Raw genomic sequence first — 22,056 nt, forward strand, 5'->3', positions numbered from 1 at the left:
ATTCCAATAAAGTAAGCTGTGGCATACAGCTGTGGCATACAGTGTCATATATTTTTGACTGAATGTGATCTGGCAACATAGCGTCAATGTCAGTGAGTCTATCACATTAGTATCTATTATTAATGAGGGCCTGAGTACTCAACAGTGCAAGAGCCCTGTTGCATCTGTTGGCATTGGTATTATTACACTTCTGCTGCATAACAGCCTTTTTAGGGACCTTTACATACCCCACATCATAAAATGGAAATCAAGAAAATTCTGAAAATTCTTCTAAGGATTGATATATACACATGAAACTGACTGCTGGTAATTAAAATATTACTGTTTAGTGACATTATCGCAAGATTACATATGTATCATGGCCAAACGTACTAAGAAGTTTCAAGCATGCTGACATTTGTAAGTGTAGATACACAAAACAACACAACATTACTGTTACCCAAGGCAGGGTGAACAGAAGTGGCACAGATTGAGGCCTCAGATCTCTTCGCCCAAGCCTGCCACTGAAACACTGTCCCCTGTCCGTGTGTCAGACATGACTTAGACGTTAGCATGAGTGAAGTCTTCCCTTTCCCTCCAGTTCTAGCCGATGTTTACAGAGGGAGACAGAAGAGGTGCCAAACAAAAAAAGTTTTGAATGTTCCCTGGCCCATAGACTAACTCCAACAGGAAGTTGACTCCTTCTACAATTTTGATGAAAAATGACTTCATATTCATTGTGTCAGCTCAAGACTTTGAGGGTGAAAAATTATCAAAAGCTTATTTTTCCATTCATTAAATCTGTTATGTGGCAGTGTGGTGGGTTTTTTACACTTTAGCAGGTTTTGCCATAAAACAGAAAGTCCTTGTAACTTTAGCATTCATGGCCGAATCTACCCCAAATTGTGCATGCATGATAAGACTCCCGAGTCAGACCCAGAGCACCACCATTCTGATCGCAGCATGTACTACTCCTTTCTGTAATATTGTATTATGTTATTAATGCACCAGAAGGCATAGACAGAGTGGTTCCCATACTGTATTTAAACAGTATTCAGAATCAGTATAACTATTCCTGCTGGTGCTTGTGAAAAAATACATGCTTTATGTACACACAGTGAATGGCTATATATACAATTTGATTTTATAAAAGTAACTTGTAATGGTGGATGTGGAAACTGACTCCCTTCTCAGGCATAGAGGAGCTAAAAGAAGACTACAAATAGTAATCAGAATGTGATTATAGATAAATATAATCTGTGTAATATATGTATATTAATGTTTGAGTGTAATATTATGATATAACTTCTGTATGGTTTTATTTGTTATTGACTTTCAGGAAATATCTTTGAGCATAGTCAAAAGCGCTTTAGAACTAAATTGTACATAAAATTATAATCATCATCATCATCATGATAACAACAACAGCAATAATAATAACAATACATTTATTATCATTATTATTATTATTATTATGAGTGGTAGTGGAAATGGGAGGCAGTAGGATTCCACACATGCAGCAGGTGGCAGTGTGCTTCTTTGACACAATAAGCAAATGGTGTAAGAATTCATTTTAGAATTTTAGACATGCACAAAAAACACTTTCAATTACCCAAAACAAAAAAACTATAAAGCAACTTACTAGTAATAACGTCTGGCATTGGTATTCCTGTAGACAAGGTAATCACAGTTTTTGTGGTTCCCCATTGGTGGAACAATTTACAGAATACTATTAAATCCTTGTCTTTCTTGATCAAGAATCTAATCATGGCAATTGAACGTTTAGAAAAGCATCTCTTCTCTTATCATCTTCAACCCCCTGCCAAAAGTTGGCCAGATGCATTGCTCTCCAATCGTGGTGTACAGCTGTATAATGACAATAAAGGGGCATTTTGTTCTAAATGGCTGCAGCGTTAACAGGTAACTTCATCATTTTCTACAGTGAGACTTCTTTCATGATGCATTTCATGATGACTTAACATGGCATGAATATAGAGGAAAATTATCATGCTTGAGTGTCTACGTTTAAACAATAATAATTCACATTTTCAGTATTGAAAACATGACTGAAACTTTATTTGATAGTGAAGTACAATAACCCACAATGACACACACCTGTCTACATCTTAGTTACTGGCCATCACCTGAAAGAAAGCACAAGAGAAAACGTTGAGATAGGGCACTTGAGCATCTGGACCTCTTCATCATGATATTTTTGCTTATTATTTGTTCTGAGCTACTGAGTTCAAATGAAAAAATGAAACAGTTAATATTGTGGTATTTCATCATCACTTACTATGTGATAATGTAAAACAATTTCTTAATTTTTTGTCTTTTGTCTGTTTAGGTTCAGGTCCATCTGTTCTTTGATTTGTGGGCAGTAAACCGTCCTCCCACCGTCCAAACACACAGGTTGATTGGTGGCTCTAAATTGTCAGTAGGTGTGAGTGTAAGTGGTTGTTCATCTCTGTCTGTCTTTGTCTGTCTCTGTATGTTGGCGACCTGTCCAGGGTGTACCCCAAACGGATAGGCAGTAGAAATGAATGACTGTTCTTTGATCCCTGTCTCTTTCTAGACAGGAAAACATCTCAATATCACAGTAAACCAAAAAATTTGTCATATCTGGCAAATGTATAATAAAATAACGTGAAGAAATATTCCTAACTGAAGCTTTTCCACTTACATTGTTGATCCAGGAGATGTAGGCGCTGACCCTAGTGAAGACAGAGGGTTTCTTAGGGTAGTTGCAGCCCATGCCTGAGCCAAAGCTAACCACACCATGCACTTCCCAGGAGCCATCATAGCTCTGACAGTTCAGAGGACCACCAGAGTCTCCCTAAAAGGTAATAGGACAAAGGGGATGCAAGGCAAAAAAAAAAAAAAAAGGATGATCTTTATGGTGCATGACAGCAATGACCTGATCTCTTGATGCTTCTTGTTCTGCTGCTCCCTTACTTGAACACCTAAATGCACATTTCCACTGCTGCTGTGTTATTTATTCATTTGTATTGTCGGTACTCTTTACCTGTTGCCATTTTTATTCTGTTCGTCTCTTTTGTTGATTTTTTTTTTTTTTTTAACTGCTGCTACAAATGTGCCAAAACGAATTTTGTGTCATAGTCACAATGACAACAGTAAACTTCCTTCCTTCACTAAAATGTAAGGCTGGTATTTAGTTCACAGAAACTCTAGCGATGTAAGATTCCATCGAAAAATGAATAAGACTCACATTGCAGCTAGCCAGCTGTCCGTCTCCTCCAGCACAGACCATATTGCTGGTGACCAGGCTGCCCCACCAGTCAGATCTGGTGCAAGTAGAATGGCCAACCACAGGAAGAAGGGCCTGCTGCAGGGCGTCGGCAAGAGGACCTCCGGCTTTAGAGGAAAACATTTCACATTCAGGGCTGCAGTCAAGACGACTTAATTCAAGGCCAAGAATATTCCAAAATTAGGTTAAAAGGCAAGTGAACCAAAAATTCTTTCAGTACAAAGCGCTTTTTAGGACTAAGTTAATGTCAATTTGTTGGAGCTTACATCAAATTTCAATTTCTGGAAGACAGAAACCTTTAGTTTGAAGGCTGAGGTGTTATCCCTTAAAATGTCAATGCTGCAAGATGTAACCTTTAATTTTGTGATTAGTGGGATAGCAGTAGGAAATTAAAGTCATTAAGCTATGAGGCAAATGCAAAACCAGGAGGTGTTCTGGAGTGAACCACTTTAGTCCCATTCAAGTTAATGAGCAGTAACATTTCAGCATTTCAGTTGCAGTCTAACCTCTTGAGTCCTGTGATTTTGTTATTTTTTAGTTGATGTAACTTACTCCAGAGACGTCCCCAGCCAGTGACATAGCAGGGAGTGCCATGGGGCTCAATGTCACCAGCGTTGGGAAGACAAGCAGCCATGATGGTGTCAGTGAAGGTGACAGGAGTGGACAGTTTGATCAGGGCAATGTCGTTACTGGGGCATGAATACAACAGAATATCAATGAGCGCTAATATCATGAAGGATAAACAGTTGGAGCAGCATAATATAGTGCCCACTATACAATGTTGTTTTAACTGAGCCCACCGGATTCTGTTGGCGTCCCAGTTCTCATGGATAATGATCTTGGAGGGGCTGATGGCCCTGGATCCAGCCTCATTGTAATTCAGATTGTGTTTTCCCAGATAGACTCTGTAGGTGCGACTGCTGCTGGGCCACAAAAAACAGAGTTGCATAACTTAGGGATCTAATGACCTATAACTCTTTTGTTAGTTAGCAATACAATGACATCTGCTACCATGGAGGACTACTGCTGTTACTCTAACTCTGAAAGTCTGTAAATCATTCCCAGTATTACCAGAAGAGGAATAATCCATTTTCTAATACACATAAAAACTCTTTAATTATTTACCAGAATAAGAATTTAAGCAAATAATATGATTGTGTGTTTTACTTTTCAGGTTTCTAAAAACTAATCAAGTACAGGTTCCTGTTCATATTTTCATATATGTTGAACATTTTAAACCAGACCTGATGCAGTGAGCAGCAGTGAGGACCCATTGGTTAGAGATCAGAGTCCCACCACAGGTGTGGTAGAAGCTGCTGCCACTCTGGTACTGCAGAGATACCTGAAGAGAAGAGACATCAACAGTGCATGAGTGCATGAATGTTTTATGGCTTTACAAAAGAGACAGGAGAAAGATTTTAAAAGAGTATACCTGCCAGGGCCAACTATTCTCACGGACATCCTCTCCACCAACTACCCTGGTGAGGGTGGGGGGGTAGGTGGGCAGTCCGCACCCGTAGGCTGGTAGACAACACTGATGATTATGAGGATTATGATGACTAATATAAAACTCTGTTCTTTAACAATCAAGAATTACTCAAGCAATTAAATGATTCAATTGATGCAAGTGATTTCATTTTATGTAAGAACGAAATGGACAGTTGTAAACGTATATAGAAGTTTACCGCCAGCAACAAGCAGAGCCAAGATCACTAACTTCATGGTGCCGGTCTTCAGCAGAAGTTCATGGGACCCTCTACTTCTTATATAGTACTTCAACAGACCTGTTGAACACCTTGGATGTATTGCTTAACATTTGGAATACATCCTGGAAAAATGGGTGGGAAAAATAAATCAACCTTGGAGATAAGTAATCACAAACACACCTTATCTACTCTCCTCAAGATCTGTGTGAACCTCACACATGTTTCACAGTGACCCGAGTTCCTCTTTCCTTCAAAATCAAGCATTTTCCTTTTTTTTTCTTTTTCACCGGTATTTCTGGTACGGAAAACAGAAATTATGCCTGTAATTGTATGTGTATCGATGTATTGAAATAATAGTAGAAATTATTTTATCATCATTATTATTATTAGCAGTAGAATTAGTAATCTCATTAAGTTCTCATGACGTTTGTGCAAATAACATTTTGCAGGCAAATGTTGAAAATTGTTTTGCAAATTTGTATTTTACTGTAACAATTATTTACAAGCATTCCATGCACCATTCGTGTCTTTTTTACCTATCAAAAATCATAGATTCATTCATATTAATTAATTGCCATATTTGCGACACACCGGTAGGGTTAACCTTGTGATGCTGAAGAATCACCATCATGTTATTGTATTTCAGAGGATGCACCGTAAGGACACTTATGAACTGACGTGGTTTCAGAATGATCAGTTCTAGCTAATTCTTTCATGGGTAGTGAAAACCTGAGCTGATGGGGTAAGTTACATTTCTTTCACAGAGAGGAATAACATTAAGGTGTGCTACATTTGATACAGGGTGGCTTTATGTGCATTTCAGCACTAAGTGATTAGATATACCGGTATATATAAAACCCACCTAATTCCACTGATTTGTCCAGCAAACTTTGGCCTTGGCCTTGTATTCCTGGTCATTTTTGGCTGTTTTCATGGTCACTTGGCTCCACCCCAGTGTCAAAGGGTAGAATTAGATTTTCTGAAGGTTGCATAACATCACAAAACACATATATATGTCAGATGGTTTAGTGCGAACTGTGGAGATACAGAAGAGATGAAGTTTGTGGTTCTTGCTCTCTTTGTTGTTGGTGGTAAGCACACACAACACTGTATGAGCCATCTTGAGCTCGTGTGCAGATTACTGTCCACTGATTTAAAAGTTTGTCTGTCCCCTCAGCCTACGGGTGTGGCGTGCCTGCCCGCACCCCTGTGGTGACCAGGGTAGTTGGAGGAGAAGATGTCAGACCTCACAGCTGGCCCTGGCAGGTAAAACATGTTGACCAGAGAGTTTTGCTCAAAAAACAGAAAATTAGCTATCAGAAAAAGACGTCTTTCAGGCTGCAGACCTTAAGAAAGCAAAGTGAATTATAGGATCATGGCTACGATCTACAGTTCAGCATGTGTCTAGAATCCAAAACACTCATTCTGTCAGTAATGCGGGGTCATGTTGGACACAAAGTAATTATTGTTTAAAACATTACAAAGATTAATTTGGTAAGCTAAAGCAAAGATGAAAGATACAACAAAAACACTTCTACACAAAATTACAGAAAAACTGTAACAGTGTAGCTACTGCTAATGCCATCTTTCACAGAAAGTTGCACCAAATTCAATAATTGAAAAAATGTTACAAAAAATGGGGCACTACTGTAGGTCAGACGCAGTAAAAGGAAGATATTAAGTAAGCCTCCACACCAAACGGATATGTATTTATGATTATGTTGACGTGTATGTTTCAGATCTCCCTGCAGTACAACAGAGAGGGTGAGTGGCGTCATACCTGTGGTGGCACCCTGATTTCCCATCAGTGGGTCCTCACAGCTGCTCACTGCATCAGGTATTATACAGTGGAGGCTGAATTCAATCTCTGAAATGAGCTTCTGAGCTGAAACATTATAATGCATTGCGTTCTTTTATCTGTGAACGTACAGCCAAGGCAGGGAGTACAGAGTGGCCCTGGGAAAGCACAACCTGATAGAGACGGAGGAAGGTGCTGTGTTCATAAGCCCTGCTACCATCATTGTGCACGAAAACTGGAACTCTCTGTTAATCCGGTAAAACTATCCAGGCCACTCTGGATATGGCTATGAAATGAAAGACTGCTAAAAGAAGTCTTAGTTAGTTGAATCTATGAGGAATCTAAATGTCAATTTTCCTTCCAGTAACGATATCGCCCTGATCAAGCTGGAATCCCCCGTTACCTTCTCTGACAGCATCCTGGCTGCTTGTCTCCCTGCTGATGGTTTCATCCTCCCCCATAATGAACCCTGCTATGTCACTGGATGGGGTCGTGTCTACAGTGAGTGCTTAGCCTCTTTTCCACTCTCAGAAAAAAATTATAGTTTAATTTAAGTAGTCACTTGAAATATAAGCAGATAATGGTACCAAAAATGTGTGCAACATGTAACAATCATGTTTTACTGGGGTAGCACGGCAGCATAGTGGTTAGTGTTGTTGCCCCACAACAACAAGGTCGTGGATTCGGTTTCTGGGCCTCCTCTCATCATCCAGAGACATCATGTTTGGGTTAATTGGTGACTCTAAATTGTCCGTAGCTCCGAGTCAGAGTAAGTGGTTTTTTGTCTCTGCCTGTCTGCCTGTCTGTGATTAACTGGTGACCTGTCCAGGGTGTACTCTGCCCTCACTTAATGCAAGCTGGGATTGGCTCCAGCAACCGCAGAAACAGATAAGCAGTAGATGATGAATGTGTTTTATTGCAATTTTAATTGATTTTTCATATGCACTATATTCTAAAGGCAAATGTAAAACCACTCAAAGAGCTTATTTTACCATGACAACCAACATGGTTGTTTGTTTACCAAAGATACTATACTACTTACAGTATCTGACTAACTTTGTATCATGCTGATGATACAAAGTTATGGGACTTGTGTATGGTTAATATGATCACTCCCTGACTGGACTATTTGTTCTGTTCTTCTGAGGCAAAATGCAATCATTTTACTTCCAAAATAAGAGTCTTAGTCAGATCCCCTCAATAAAAACCGCATTGTTTGGCTCAAAGTCACAGCTGATCAAATACTGTTTAAAGCCATGAAGGTCATGCATCACATGAGTCTTTTACCTGAATTGACCTGTATCTCTTCTCCACTCAGCCGGGGGTCCCATCGCTGACATCCTGCAGCAGGCCCTCCTGCCTGTGGTCGACTTCGCTACCTGCAGCAGGTCTGACTGGTGGGGCTTCCAGGTGAAGGATACCATGGTCTGTGCAGGTGGAGATGGAGTGGTCTCTGGTTGCAACGTGAGTCTAAAATAATGAACACGATCAAATTATTGTACACAAAAACATATTATAGTGCAGCACCTTAGTTTTCTGGTGACACAAGCAACGACACTTTTGTTTCCACAACCTTTATATTTCCTGAGTGTTAATCAGAGACTCTGAAAAGCTATCAGGAGATTTCCATCCTATTTTTCTCTACAAGTGTTATGCTTTTATTTATTAGATTGTTAAAGATATATTACGTTTTTGGACCTTTGGACTTAACAACAAATTTGATTACATAAACTTTTGAAAATTGTGGCATAGTTACAACACTTGTTATACTTAAAGTCTGAGCCCTGTTCCTTTATAATTTTTTACTTTAAACACCATGTGTTATGTAATTTTTATGTTGTTGATCACAATAACATTGTATTTCATGTGAATGATGTCGGTTAAAATATTTGAAATGATCAAGATATGACAGGTATTGTTAGTTGTAAACACTGGACTCACTGTATCTTTCAATGACAAGTAACAAGTTCACTGGGGATTTTGGATCATATGTTCCCTCTCACATGGTTTAGGGAGACTCTGGTGGTCCTCTGAACTGCCAGGGGTCTGATGGTGCCTGGGAGGTTCATGGTATTGTCAGCTTTGGCTCTGGTCTCAGTTGCAACTTGGCAAAGAAGCCTACTGTCTTCACCCAAGTCAGCTCCTACATTGACTGGATCAGCTCTGTAAGCCCTCAGATCTCGCTTATTGTCATCTTTTATTTGTGCTATTTACTTCAGGGCTCAAAGATTAAAATGTGTGATATGTAGAATGTGTAGAATTTAAAGAAACTTAATCTAGAATTCCTGCTGTTGTTTCTGAAAACATATTCTCTTTAATCTGATCCACAGAAAATGGTGGCCTATTGAGAGCACAGTCTTCGGGAATGACAGCCACTATGTGGACATGGCAAATTGGCGAATTGTAAATAAAATAAAATGTAACAGTTTACTGTGTTTTGATTTATCTTTTGTACCATTTAGTGGGTAAACAGTTTCTCAAAAGCAACTAAGATTTACAGAATAAGTACCCTCAATAGTTAAATTCAGTTGATTTTATTCTGACAACTACAAAATATAAGAAGTTTGATAAAATGTATGAATATGGTAGATGGTTCCTTAACGGGAGCAGTGATGGGAAAATCCTATCACCAAACACATGATGTCTCCCGTCTCTGGCAGCTGTTTGACTGTCTGCAGGTTTTCAAGGACGTGTATACATCATGTAGAGGTCCCTAGCACATAGTATAAATACAATCCTATTCTCAACGCAAGTTTTAAGCTGCACACTCTAAAGTCATGAAGACCCTGGTGGTTCTCACTTTTGTGGTAGCTACTGGTAAGACACATTATATGCATATTTCAAATATGTTATTTAAAAACTGTGTAACTCTGACCGCATAATTCAGATCGATGATGAATTATTTCTCTTGTAAAGTCAATAAATGGTATAATATATATTATATACCTACTTACTTGCTAACGTTGTCACAGCCTGTGGTTGTGGTCTGCCCACCTTCCCCCCTGTGCTAAGCAGGGTGGTGTCAGGGGAGGATGTCAGGCCTCACAGCTGGCCCTGGCAGGTAAGATCTGACCTAAATGTGTAATAAAAAACAAAAAAACAGCACAAAAATCAACACTTTGATTTCACTTCCGATCAAGATTGGTCCTTCAGAGCTGACTTACAGCACTGACAGATGAAAAGGATTTGTTGGGCATTGATCTCTGTCCTCCTTCTTTTCTGCTCAGATCTCACTCCAGTCAGGCAGCAGTGGGCGCTGGAGGCACGTCTGTGGAGGCACCCTTATCTCTTCTGACTGGGTCCTCACTGCCGCCCACTGTATCAAGTGAGTTTAACAAAACAATCAGAAAAGGCTATCAATATAATAAGACAGCAAGATGGCAAACCTGGATTTCTCAATTGTACTGCTGAATGACACATTTCTATATATATTTTTTAAATAGTTGTTTATGGTCACAATAATTGTACAACAATAATTTTTCTGCTAAGAATACACTAACTTATTAATACATACACTAACTAATTACTAACCAATAACAGTTTTATTCAGATAAGACCTTTTTGCTTCTCTTCATCGTTTATAGAGTGAGGGAAGAAAAAATATATAATTCCTTTAGAATAACTGGGTTTTCTGCCTTAAGTGGAAGGAAAATGTGATCAGGTCTTCATCCAAGCCACAACTACAGACAAACACAGCCTGCTTAAGCCATTTTTATTAATACCACATGTTCTTCCCAAACTGTTTTGACCTTTAAGCTAATAAGCAGCTTTTGTTTTGGAGTCTTCACAGGTTTCTGGGTACTGTTCAGGTTTAGTGAATAATAAACTTGACTCTGCTTTCATAACCAGAATCCAGGATTGATTATTCCCGATTCCAGTAATCTCAGGTCTGTTCCAGGAAATGTTCCTTTGCCAAGAAGGAATTGATGGCTTTATCTTTTCTGAGGACAGTTCAGAAGAAGGAAGGTGTGTGGAGATGGTCAGGAAATACAATTTGTCAGAAAAGAACAGTTAAAGATTGTTTGATCACACAAAAAACAATGCTTTACTGCTGCAACACCACCAGGGATTTGGGATTCTTCATCATATAAATCACAGTTTAGCAGTGGCAGAAAAGTCAATATCACTAATCCCTAAAAGAACACCATATCATATTCCATCCCACAGTGACCGCAGGAAATATAGAGTGGAACTGGGCAAACACAGCCTGATGGCCAGTGAGGGGGGCTCCACCGCTCGGGGAACAGCAAAAATCATCACTCATAAGGACTACAACACTATGCTCAGCCGGTAATAACAACAATCCACACAACTCCATTACACTTTATGAGTGCAAGTGAAGGGTGTAATGAAAAGGCCACTGTGTGTAGATAGATTATTAATGAAAGGTTAACTTTTGCAGGAAAGGTGATGCATTAAAGATTTTATGTAGCATTTTGTTTATTTTCAATTCCTGGAAATTGTCTGGACATTTACAGTAATGACATCGCCTTGATCAAGCTCTCTTCCCCTGTGACCTTCTCTGACACCATTATGCCAGCCTGCCTCCCAGAGCGAGACTTTGTTCTGCCCCATAGCTCTCCCTGCTACATCACTGGCTGGGGTCGACTCTCCAGTGAGTCAATGCACCTCAGCAGAAAAAAAAAAAAAAAAAATCACTGCATTGTCACAAATATTTTGAACATTATACAAATGCTCTTTACAGTCATTGCTCTTTACAGTCATTGGGCCAAAGCCCCAAATATTTCTAAGCCATTAAGCAAACAACAACAACAAAAAAAAAAACATTAAACAGTTTAAAAAGAAGAGCCATGAACTCATGTCTTAAGTAGAGATTCAATCCCTGCTGTTGCGAGCTGATGACATTTGTAAGTAAATACCACAAAAAAGGTGGATGGATAGATACAATACATTCAATGCTGTACAAAGTAATTTTCCCATTGCGCAAATATTCCTTTTGGATAAATGATGCGCAATATTGCTGTCACAGTTGGCTGTTAATTTCAGATCCACCTCAAACAATAGCTGGACACTGTCATCTGACTGATGCAGAGAGAGTGAAGTAAAAGGTTCATCTCGTTTTCTAAAATAGAAAATCTGACATATTTTTCCTCGGCCTACTTCCCACAATCCTCACATTAGACAAATATATAGATATTTTGACTGTTCTTTGCATCCAGTCTTTTATTGGAATTTAAAGGGGCTTCCCAGTGGTGCTCCGTATAGCCGTGATAAATCTTTGTCAGCAGCAGCAGAGGGGAGAGGTTGGAGCCATCTATGTAGTTACGGTTGCGGCTAGCGCTGTATACATTCATAAATGATAGACACAAATATTCACAAGTACAAATCTTTGTGGCCATCTACAAATGGTTGCAAGATAAATCTAAGGAGTCATGGAAAGATTGTTGAGGCGGGAAAGAAAAAAAAGTTTTACAGTCAATTAAATGAAACAGGGAAGACTGGGGAAAATACCTATTTGTTGACACATGTGAAAGGATATCTGTGAAGGATCCCAAATAGACACTACTTAAATTGTTTAATAGCAGTATTAGTTTATTTATAGTTTAGTTTTATTAAGAGTTTAATATAGTATTTCTATATATTTGAATAGAAAATAGTAGCTATAACTGCCAAGTAAGTGTAGCGTACAGAGTATAATATTTAATTGTGACATATAAAAAGAGATGTATGGATATTACAACACAGAGATAAAATACAGAATGTCAAAACTGTACTTAAGTAAACCCCCTAACAACAATCTAAAATATATTAATAGAATTTTGAAAAACTGTGAAATATAAAGGTTAATATAAAAGTTAAATAGACCCAAACAAGAGGGCGACCACTCATGGCCTTTGGCACAGCACCAGTTTTGGTAGTGAATGTCATACTATTAATAACTGTCTAACCTGAACATTACCCATACCTTAGCTGTCCCACTGAAGACCCACACCTGTTTCTTACCTGAGTTAAGTGTGTTTCTGTCCCACAGCCAGCAGTCCTCTGGCTGACATCCTGCAGCAGGCTCTGCTGCCAGTAGTTGCCCATAATATCTGCAAACAGCCCGACTGGTGGAGCATCTTGGCAACAGACAAGATGGTCTGTGCTGGCGGAGATGGCGTCACTGCTGGCTGTAACGTGAGTTCATACAAGGAAGGGTCATAGGACAGTTACTTAAATAAATTATGCCATCTGTTTAACATTGTGTATTATAATAGATTTGAGGGAAAGCGATTCTTCACGTTGAGTGTGTAAAATTCAGCATGATGAAATGATCACTGGTAGCCATGTCCAGCCATGGCCAACACTGTGTGTGTGTGTGTGTGTGTGTCCTGCTGACCTACAGGGAGACTCTGGTGGTCCCCTGAACTGCCAGAACCCTGATGGCTCCTGGGATGTCCACGGCGTTGTGAGCTTTGGTTCTGGTCAGGGCTGCAATGTCTTCCAGAAACCCACAGTGTTTACACAAGTCAGCTCCTACATCAGCTGGATCAACACAGTGAGAACACTTTCAGTTTGTGATTACCATACCAGCATAAACAATGTAACCTGAAGCAAACCAAGCCATAGTTTTTGAAAACAGGAAGCAGATTGTAATTTAATTGTGTTTTCTTATGTACTCTCCACAGGTTATGACAAAATACTGAAGAAACTATTCAAGTACTTTTGTCAGCAATAAAAAGAACCGTGATCTATGATGCGTTATCTTTGCTGAAAAAAGGAAGATGCTGTTTAGGTTCTAAACTCTTTAAAACCAGTTATGGATTATTTAACTTGGCCACATAGGGTCAGAGCTACAGTTAATATCATCCAGATAGTTCCTCCTTGTGGAACTTAAGATACAGTAGCTGTACATTAACCAAGAATCTGAACAGTAACCAGATAGGATATCGTGGATGCCAAGACGTTCAGTGGACTATAGCTCACAAGTCAATGTGGATTAAAATTCAGTAATCATGGCAAATACATTATTAAACATTGGGTTCAATATTAAACTTTCCTTTATTTCTCATAAAATATTCATGAAACACCCTCCCACTCCTTTTCAGGAAAAAAAACATTCATTCTTCAGAGATGAGTTAGAGTTATCATAGAAAAGTGTATTTTCACAGCACATATAAAAAAGACACATTTTAAATACACATTTTAGTGATTAAAAAAGTTATAATAAATGAAACAAACAATGTACATCATGTATTTCAGACATTTATGAAAGGAAAATAAACAGCAACTGCTAAATCAGCACACTGTAATTCATCAATGTTGAATATTTTGACTACATAGTAATAAAATAATTGAAGTTTTCTGGTCTTTTGCCAGTGAGGTACAGTCACTTGTGTCTGCTGCTGTGAACATGACATAAAATAAGGAAATCATTTGCTGACAAGTTTTTACTTTAAAAAGAAGAGATGGGGGCAGCACGGTGGCATAGCGGTTAGCGCTGCCACCCCACAATAAAAAGATTGCAGGCTCGGTTCCCAGGCCTGGGGCCGTTCTTGTTGTCATGTTCTCCTTGTGCCTGCGTGGGTTTCCTTCGCGTACTTCGTGATTTTCCTCCCACTGTCATCCCAAGGACATCATGTTTGGGTGAACTAGTGACTCTAAATTGTCCGTAGGTGTAAGCGTTTGTTCGTCTCTGTATTTTGGTCCTGTAATGGACTGGCGAACTGTCCAGGGTGGCCCCGCCCTCACCCAGTGTGAGCTGGGATTGGCTCCAGCGACGCCCATGTCCCGAAAAGGGATAAGCGGTTGAAGATGAGAGAGTGAAAGAAGAGATGGGACACATCTGTTATGTACTGCATTGCAATGACAAACCCAGAGTGACCTTGTTGCCTTTAACTTGACTGAAAAGCTGGTAATATGTAATAAAATCAGCTGACAATAAGTATCTGAGTATCTGTTTTGCACTGAATTACAGTTTTTTTCCAAACACACAGTGGAACTGGGTGATGAAATCACCAATGGAAAAAGTGCCCTTTGGCCATCTAAACAAAAGTGTAAACTGCTGCAGCCTCACCACAACTGAGATGACTGGTTAATCTTTCAATAGTTAGAGACGTTCATATCTAAATAAGTGTAACCTGAAGAGCAGATTTTGTTGACAGGTCATGACTCAAGTCAATAATATTTCCCTGAATAGGCTCTTGAGCGGAGTCTCTTTTCTTTCTGCTCCTCCTCTCTAAACTTCTGAGAGGAATACAGGGCTGCAAGTCAAGCTGTGGCTGGAGGAATGGTGATGAGAGAGTGAGTGAGCAAGGCTGCTGCTATTATCGTGCAGCTGCACCCTCAAAGAGTCTTTGTGTTGGTCATCTCCAATAAGAAAAAAACCACGCCCAGAGAGGAGCAGAGACTACACTGCTGCCTTCACAGTGCTCACCATGGCTACAGCCAAAGGCTCCCAGCTATTCACAAGCTCCTTCCACATGCCGTCACAGACTTCCTTCTCTACCTGCTGCAAGCAGGAGTAAAAGTAACACTGCATAGGAAGGGCACTGGAGGAGCTCAGCTTCAGTCATGCCATGTCTTTTGAAATTCCTTAGGTAGAGCGGCATTATTCTTTGGAGCGCAAAGGCTTTTAACTGTGTGTAGAGCTGGAGGACAAACTGTGATTGCACCTGTGGCCGGTTAGAATCACCACTCCTACACACACCACAAAATGTAACCCTGAGCCTCCAGGAAATGGTTTCTCACCAGAGAGCTGTTTATATTAAATGCTAATTTAATGGGAGGACTACAGTAATGAAGGGGCACTAGTAAGCGTAAATATCAACTTCCTTCTTTAAATAAAGACAATCTTGGATGGAGCCATTCTTTCTTCCTCCCTAACTGCCTTTTATTCCCTACAAGTTAAGGCTTAAATATCAACTAAATGTTGCCTGTCAAGCACAAAGTGTCAGAAAGCTGCTGATGATGATGTTATGAGTTTAGAAGTTATTAAGATTAAGAGCATCTCTTCAATCCAAAGCATAGCTATTTTCTTAAATTATAATACCAATGACAGATAAGTGATAGTTTGTTACAATCCAACAACCACATTTTCCATTAGGTTTGGTACAGCGCTGATTGCTATGAGTCAGTGGAGATGTTGTAGAAAATGCAAACAAAGCTGTTTTGTCTCGGTTAAAATAGAAGACTCGTAAATTGTGGTGGTGTCCAGTCAAGACTCTAGCTTGAAATCTGGAGAGAAATCCTCTTTGTCATGTTTGAACTTTTCAGGCAGACAGATTTTCCATGACAAAATGAAAGAATTGTCTATCATTCTCTTCAAAGCCGTCAATGTCAGTGTGTTTCTGTGCAGAATACCACTTCAGCTCAAACCAGCTCGGGACAGGCAATACTCTGTGACTCAGCATTGAGCTGCTTGGAGTCTGATAAACCACAGGCAGAAAAATTAGGCTTTCCCTGAAACTTCTTCATAAATCTCTTTAGGTGTGCAGCCAACTCCTCAATATAGCGTTTCCTCAACCTTTTGTGATTTCGTCCAACTAACATGTCACATCAGTGCACAGTGAAGGTCAGTTACACAAGAAACAACAGCCGCATTATGACAGAATCAGTCACAGTCAAATAGAATCCAGTAACTATCGTCTGTTTCAGCGGACCAGAGAGATCCAACATCCTTTTCAGGTGTCAGCTTTGGAGTGCTGTGGCATTGATTACGCATTACGGGAGATCCTGTATTTCACACCACAGGGTTAGGGTTAGGGTTCTGTAAGAAGAGCCACCTTCAGGTTTTGGCTTAAAAGGCTGATTCAGATCCACAAAAAGGTGATCATAGCGAATTCCAGAAATGTCAGTAGATTCTTTTAAAACATCAATGACTTGATCTTACATGGGAGGCACTTTATCCTCATACTGTGGTGGTGGAGTAAGTGGCTCTATACTGATTCCAGCAGCTGGCTGAGAGTTATCAATGTTTTTCTCGTGCAGCTTCTCTGATTTAATCCTGCGAATCTTGATAGGGAGGAGCTTGCGGTTACTTTTCCCAGGCCTACGATTTGTTGCAGAGGCAGCAGCTGAGGGAGCAGCAGAACCCGGAGCAGGCTGTGATCCAGGTGCTGTGACCTCTGACCCTTCATTTTCATACTGTACACCATCAACTTCAACCAGGTCCTCGTAGGAAGGTAGATGGGAGGAGCTTGGCTGGTGGTTGCTCTGACGAACAGGATACTGGCCGCTGCCTACTGCTTCCTCATAGGTGGGCACAGCATACCGCTGGGCTTGTTCCTCAGAACTGCACATTCATTAAAAAGAAAGAAAATGCGTGGCTGTTATTCAAGGTTACTGGAACTCGTAAGTGTAAACTTTTAGCTGTTTTAACCTTTGATCGAAAGAATACCATATATATATATATATATATATATATATATATATATATATAGATATAACCATTGGTTTTAATTCTGCTGTGAAAATAACGTTGAGTAATTTTGTCAAACTGTGGAAACAGATTCTCGCAAGAAAATTCTTGAACAAAGAATAATTTCCAAGATAGATAAAAATAAAACCGCACACAATATGCTTTCTGGAACATATAAAGTCTTCCAAAGCTGTCATCTAATACAATATTACTCTTAATGTCTACATGCTGTTTAGATAGAAGTCTTGACTGGACTCACGCTTCTCTTTCTGCTTGCTCGTGAGCTGCCACTCCACCGTTGTTCTGGGCCTCCTGGAGCATCAGTTGCTCTCGCTGCTTGTTCCTCATCCCCACACACAGGGACAACAGCAGCATGACCACCCCAGAGCCCACCAGGACAAAGGACACAGAAGATGCCTTATTTTTCCTGTTAATAGTGTGACTTTCATTTTCCAAACTGCTGCTGTTGTTGCCACCTTGGTCCTCAGGCACAACACTCCACACGATCATCACAATGCCAAGAGCAATAAGTCCAACTCCGAGCGCACACAGCGCGTATTGGGAACCTGAGTTTGCAGTGTTTTCTCTCCTCCTGCTGCTGTTGTTGTTATTGTTGTTGTTGTTGACCGTACCATGGAGCCTCGGTGGTCCATCCACACTGGAACGCATGTTGTCACTTCAGTCAGACCAGCGGCAGTGGAAACTGGAGAGACTAGAGAAGAAGAAACTATCTTGTATTTATGTTTATTTAAGTGTATTTCCATTTGTCTGTTGCAGTTCCCCACAGTGGTTGGCATGTGTGGAATATGGGGAAAGTTCAAATATATAAAGTGGTAATCTTTGGCACATATGTTGCATGCTGGGGCAAAGTGCACAGTTTTTTGGCCCATGTTGAAGCCATGTTTATACAAATTATTATTGGTTATAAGTGCATCTAGGTAGACTTAGGCTATATGATGATATGTGATGTGCCAATAAACACACTTAATTATCTACAAGAAGATGTGTCAATTAGGCAGGTACCAGTGTTGCAGCCCGCAGTGGCTTAAAGGGTTTGTTTGTAAATTCAAGTCACAACAGAAATGATGTCAGAAACAATAACAGAAAAGATAAAACAACACAGGTGGTGCAGAGAAAATTAAATCTTTTGTACTCCTCTGGGTGAGATGTAATCCAGCTCTCATCCACTGCATGAAGACATTACCAAATATGTCTCAGGTGCCCAGGGATGCAATTTCATGACTAACAAATTCCAGTTATTAAGCTACAGTGACAGCACATGTAACTCATTCACGTAAAATAAAACCTTCCCCAAATGGGTGTGCTGTCTAGCAAAGAATTTACAGTGGACTTTCCTCTAAAAACTACTATGTCAACACTTAAAGAGTAGATAAGGATGGCTGAGGGCTTTACATAACAGGAACCTCAAGAAGTAAAACAGAATCTCCGCTACACAACATGTGGTTTAGTTTCCTCTCTTTCAGTTTAATTCTGGTGTTGTATGGCATCTTCGATGTCAGTTTAACCTTAAAGCAGACACGTGGCTGGCATTAATCAAGCTGTTCAACTGATTTTGTGAAATGCAATAAGCACGAACAATGAGCGTACTTTTACCACAGAACAGGCCATTGATCATTCATTTGATCAATGGTCAGGGCAGAGAAGGACAGCCGGGCAGCAGAAATTAACTTCCTGTAATCATTCAAGAATGTCTTCATAAAGGACTCCTACCAGGCATTCATCTAGTGTGCAAACACGCCCAGGCCTGCTGGGATAGAGGGAGGGGGGCATCTGAAGTCCCTGAACCCCCCCAAAGAATGTATGGTATGACACTGCATCATGTCCATCATGACAGCTGAACATGAACATGCTGCTGTCCCCCCACCGCACACACACAGACAGACAGACAGACATACAGACACACAGACAGACAGACAGACACACACACACACACACACACACAGACAGACAGACAGACAGACAGACACACACACACACACACACAGACACACACACACAGACACACAGACAGACAGACAGACACACAGACACACAGACAGACAGACAGACAGACAGACAGACACACACACACACACACACACACAGACAGACAGACAGACAGACAGACACACACACAGACACACACACACACACACACAGACAGACAGACAGACAGACAGACACACACACAGACACACACACACACACACAGACACACAGACAGACAGACAGACAGACACACACACACACACACACACACACAGACAGACAGACAGACAGACAGACACACACACAGACACACACACACACACACACACACAGACACACAGACAGACAGACAGACACACAGACACACAGACAGACAGACAGACAGACAGACAGACACACACACACACACAATCCTGCTGCACTTGTGTAATCCAGTGGTGCAGATGTCAGATGTCTCCCTCCACCCTGGGGCAGGTTGGACGGTCAGACTTGGAGGCAATAACAGGCGGGATCGACGTGTACTGTCATCACGTTGTGTTGTGGAATTTAACCCCACTGACACAGCCGAGCTCTCTGCACCGTTTTCACACTAAACTATTGAAGGCACGCGGCCGGCTACGTGTAATGAAACCACCGACCCAGCTCGAGCGCCACATTTCCATCGTGAACCGGACCGTTGTTTCCGGACATCCTCCGAAACTTACGTAACGCCGGACTGAAACCTTTTGACAACTTGGTCTACTTCAACACAACTTCTTTTGGTCAGATCAGAAGTGAAAAAAAGTGGGTGTTTCAGCTGTCGGGTGTGTCGGTGTCAGTCTCACCTTCGCATCGTCCGACGAACAGCGAGTCTTGGACCGGTCCGGTCCGGGATCACTGAGTCTGAGTCCGAGCAGTCTGTGGGACACAGTTTGGTGTCAAATCGGTTGGAGAGGTTGGAAAGTTTGTTTCCTCTCAGAGACGGATGGGCCTGAAGGGGGAGGAGGGGGAGGAGGGGGAGGGGGCTCAGCCACACTTCCAGTTTCATTAACCCTTTCGCTCTCGGCCTCGCTGCTGCTGGGTGAGCATGTGGGACGATCGCTGTTTAAAAAGTCCCAGTACATTTCTTGAGATTATTTAACTGAGGTGCTACTTTTGTGTAGATGAATTAGTTTATCCTCCTTCAGATATACTCAGAAAAAGTAGGCTTTTTTGATCAGGCCACTTGATGACTCACTTCAGTTGATAAACCTAAATATTTGCTTATGTTGAAGAGGAGCAGTCTTCCCAGATCCTCTGAAGATCAGCAGCTGGTTTAAGCTCAACACAGTCAGCAGTGATGTCCATCCACACCGCACTGTCCACTTACACACAGGACTTTGAGACCTGACAAAAATAATAATATAATCAGTCAATTAATTCACAGTCATACTTTGACTTATAGCATGTAACATCAATGACTGTGACTGCAGTGACGGAAGAAGCTTGGGTCAAGGAATAAACAGCAGCTAACGCAGTCGACAACAATACTGTCAGATATAATATAAAATGCCCAGCAGGGGTCTGGGAAGAGGGTTTAAGGAGATCATGAGAAAACATGGGAATGGCCAAGAAATTATTGTTCATACTGTTTATGATTGTTTGGTTTACAAAGGGAATATTTACTCTTATCTAATCTGACACAAGGCCATTGACTCACAGTCCTGTTTACTTCCCCATGCAGTAAACAGTGACAAGACAGTCGTTTTTCTATCGTGAGTGTTGACATTTTTATTTCCTCTTTGTAAATTTATCACTCACTTACGGCCTCTCCTCTCAAAAGCCCTTTGGACAGAACCGATCCCAAGGCCTAGCCCTGCATCAAGCAAGTGGTCACCACACAACATGTGTCTGTGTGTATGTGTATGTGTAGCCTAAGTCTATGTCACTTCCTTGACCTGGCGTCTTCCGCTGCATCAGGCTGCTACAATGACGACTTGTGTATTTTACAATAATGACAAAACCAGTTCCAACACTGGTCATTGCTGTATTGTTCCATTTAAATGAGACCCCATTGTTGCTCTGGGCTCTGGGGACATTGCCTTCCTCCTGAGCTTTTGACTGGTCGCACTTACACACACAGAGGGAAGATAGAGGACCACAGCAAATGAGCCTTGATTACATCTGGTAGTCGGGATTGAACCCCTATCACTAACAGCTTGTGATCGAATTAAGTGATATGTCGGTGGCAATGAAAAACTGTTGCATTAAGGTACAGATAAACTTGAATTAAATGGTCTGATTGTTTCAAGTGTAGCAAATTAGCTATATATATATATATATACACACACAAATAAAACCATACATAGCAAACAAACAGAAAACAACTCTGTGATTCAATTATCAAGATCATTCATTCACATCCACTGAGAGTCAATTGTTATTGCTGCTAGGTGAGCATATAATTACATTTATCCACCAAATGTTTCCTGAATAGGTAATTCAGTTCATTTCCCAGACAAAATTTCACGAGACACTCCTTGTTTTATAATATCCCACAGTACAAAGGGCCATTAATAATGAATTGCCTGCTTTATTTTTCCCAACTGTGAGTGGATTATCAGAATGAGTGTAGGTGTGTCAGAGTGATTAGCCCAAGGGTAGCTGTCCCATTCAGGTCTGTGTCATTCTTAGCTTGCTGTAATGACTGAGTCACTGAGTGGGTAAGGATGTTGCACCATGTTACACCACACAGAGGTCTCAACACAGACTTCTGTTAACATATCCAGCACAGAAAGGGTTTGTAACTCTGGTGAGTCATAAAGTGTGCATGGCACTCATTCACGTATCCAAATTTTACTGGCATAAGTTTTTCTTGCTATCTTAAATGATGTTTTATGTAAAGAGCTGTGTCATATCTACTGTGATTACCAATGCCCCACATTTGCATTGTCCTGTAGATGTAAGTTATTACAAATTTCCTCACACACAAGTTCAA

The 22,056-nt window shown here is 40.6% G+C and overlaps 4 protein-coding genes and 1 long non-coding RNA gene across 8 annotated transcripts; 2 read left to right on the top strand and 3 right to left on the bottom strand.

Annotated features, from left to right (window-relative positions):
* Window positions 1-1,444: 1,444 nt before the first annotated feature.
* LOC115046704 (chymotrypsin-like elastase family member 2A) lies at window positions 1,445-6,524 on the bottom strand. Of its 3 annotated transcripts, XM_029507240.1 has the most exons (10): window positions 5,816-6,524; window positions 4,933-5,075; window positions 4,680-4,768; window positions 4,492-4,589; window positions 4,048-4,167; window positions 3,800-3,936; window positions 3,209-3,354; window positions 2,663-2,815; window positions 2,095-2,123; window positions 1,445-1,845 (listed from the first exon to the last, which is right to left on the bottom strand). In XM_029507240.1, exons 2-9 carry the CDS (start codon window positions 4,967-4,969, stop codon window positions 2,106-2,108), a joined length of 798 nt encoding a protein of 265 aa, XP_029363100.1. In that variant the 5' UTR covers window positions 4,970-5,075; window positions 5,816-6,524; the 3' UTR covers window positions 1,445-1,845; window positions 2,095-2,105. The 3 variants fall into 3 exon arrangements, with proteins under 3 accessions (XP_029363100.1, XP_029363099.1, XP_029363101.1); XM_029507239.1 differs by having other exon boundaries at window positions 1,445-2,123; XM_029507241.1 differs by having other exon boundaries at window positions 1,445-2,123; window positions 4,048-4,170.
* LOC115046705 (chymotrypsin-C-like) lies at window positions 6,008-9,099 on the top strand. The gene is made up of 8 exons (XM_029507242.1): window positions 6,008-6,044; window positions 6,131-6,219; window positions 6,693-6,790; window positions 6,885-7,007; window positions 7,116-7,252; window positions 8,070-8,215; window positions 8,764-8,916; window positions 9,082-9,099. Exons 1-8 carry the CDS (start codon window positions 6,008-6,010, stop codon window positions 9,097-9,099), a joined length of 801 nt encoding a protein of 266 aa, XP_029363102.1.
* On the bottom strand, window positions 8,112-13,219 carry LOC115046707 (uncharacterized). 2 transcript variants are annotated; one of them, XR_003840942.1, is made up of 5 exons: window positions 13,092-13,219; window positions 12,716-12,882; window positions 9,916-10,067; window positions 9,706-9,824; window positions 8,112-8,221 (listed from the first exon to the last, which is right to left on the bottom strand). It is a non-coding gene; the product is annotated as an uncharacterized LOC115046707 (long non-coding RNA). The 2 variants fall into 2 exon arrangements; XR_003840943.1 differs by having other exon boundaries at window positions 13,096-13,201.
* On the top strand, window positions 9,529-13,398 carry LOC115046706 (chymotrypsin-C-like). The gene is made up of 8 exons (XM_029507243.1): window positions 9,529-9,568; window positions 9,724-9,812; window positions 9,979-10,076; window positions 10,919-11,041; window positions 11,230-11,366; window positions 12,744-12,889; window positions 13,098-13,250; window positions 13,381-13,398. The coding sequence occupies exons 1-8, from the start codon at window positions 9,529-9,531 to the stop codon at window positions 13,396-13,398; spliced, it is 804 nt and encodes a 267-aa protein (XP_029363103.1).
* A 336-nt stretch (window positions 13,399-13,734) lies between these two features.
* Window positions 13,735-20,063, bottom strand: tmem51a (transmembrane protein 51a). The gene is made up of 3 exons (XM_029507238.1): window positions 19,925-20,063; window positions 17,371-17,823; window positions 13,735-16,985 (listed from the first exon to the last, which is right to left on the bottom strand). Exons 2-3 carry the CDS (start codon window positions 17,778-17,780, stop codon window positions 16,580-16,582), a joined length of 816 nt encoding a protein of 271 aa, XP_029363098.1. The 5' UTR covers window positions 17,781-17,823; window positions 19,925-20,063; the 3' UTR covers window positions 13,735-16,579.
* Window positions 20,064-22,056: the final 1,993 nt, after the last annotated feature.

Source organism: Echeneis naucrates, chromosome 7 (genome assembly GCF_900963305.1).
Source record: "Echeneis naucrates chromosome 7, fEcheNa1.1, whole genome shotgun sequence".
NCBI classification, from domain to species: domain Eukaryota; kingdom Metazoa; phylum Chordata; class Actinopteri; order Carangiformes; family Echeneidae; genus Echeneis; species Echeneis naucrates.

Coding starts and splice junctions, on each gene's coding strand:
- LOC115046706 (XM_029507243.1), top strand. CDS start 9,529: ATGAAGACCCTGGTGGTTCTCACTTTTGTGGTAGCTACTG. Junction 9,813..9,978: donor CTCACAGCTGGCCCTGGCAG/GTAAGATCTGAC, acceptor TTTTCTGCTCAG/ATCTCACTCCAGTCAGGCAG. Junction 11,042..11,229: donor TACAACACTATGCTCAGCCG/GTAATAACAACA, acceptor GGACATTTACAG/TAATGACATCGCCTTGATCA.
- tmem51a (XM_029507238.1), bottom strand. CDS start 17,780: ATGCGTTCCAGTGTGGATGGACCACCGAGGCTCCATGGTACGGTCAAC. Junction 16,986..17,370: donor GAGCAAGCAGAAAGAGAAGC/GTGAGTCCAGTC, acceptor ATGAATGTGCAG/TTCTGAGGAACAAGCCCAGC.
- LOC115046704 (XM_029507241.1), bottom strand. CDS start 4,969: ATGAAGTTAGTGATCTTGGCTCTGCTTGTTGCTGGCG. Junction 4,590..4,679: donor AGAATAGTTGGCCCTGGCAG/GTATACTCTTTT, acceptor TCTTCTCTTCAG/GTATCTCTGCAGTACCAGAG. Junction 2,816..3,208: donor GACAGCTGGCTAGCTGCAAT/GTGAGTCTTATT, acceptor ATTACCTTTTAG/GGAGACTCTGGTGGTCCTCT.
- LOC115046705 (XM_029507242.1), top strand. CDS start 6,008: ATGAAGTTTGTGGTTCTTGCTCTCTTTGTTGTTGGTG. Junction 6,791..6,884: donor ACAGCTGCTCACTGCATCAG/GTATTATACAGT, acceptor GTGAACGTACAG/CCAAGGCAGGGAGTACAGAG. Junction 8,216..8,763: donor GAGTGGTCTCTGGTTGCAAC/GTGAGTCTAAAA, acceptor CACATGGTTTAG/GGAGACTCTGGTGGTCCTCT.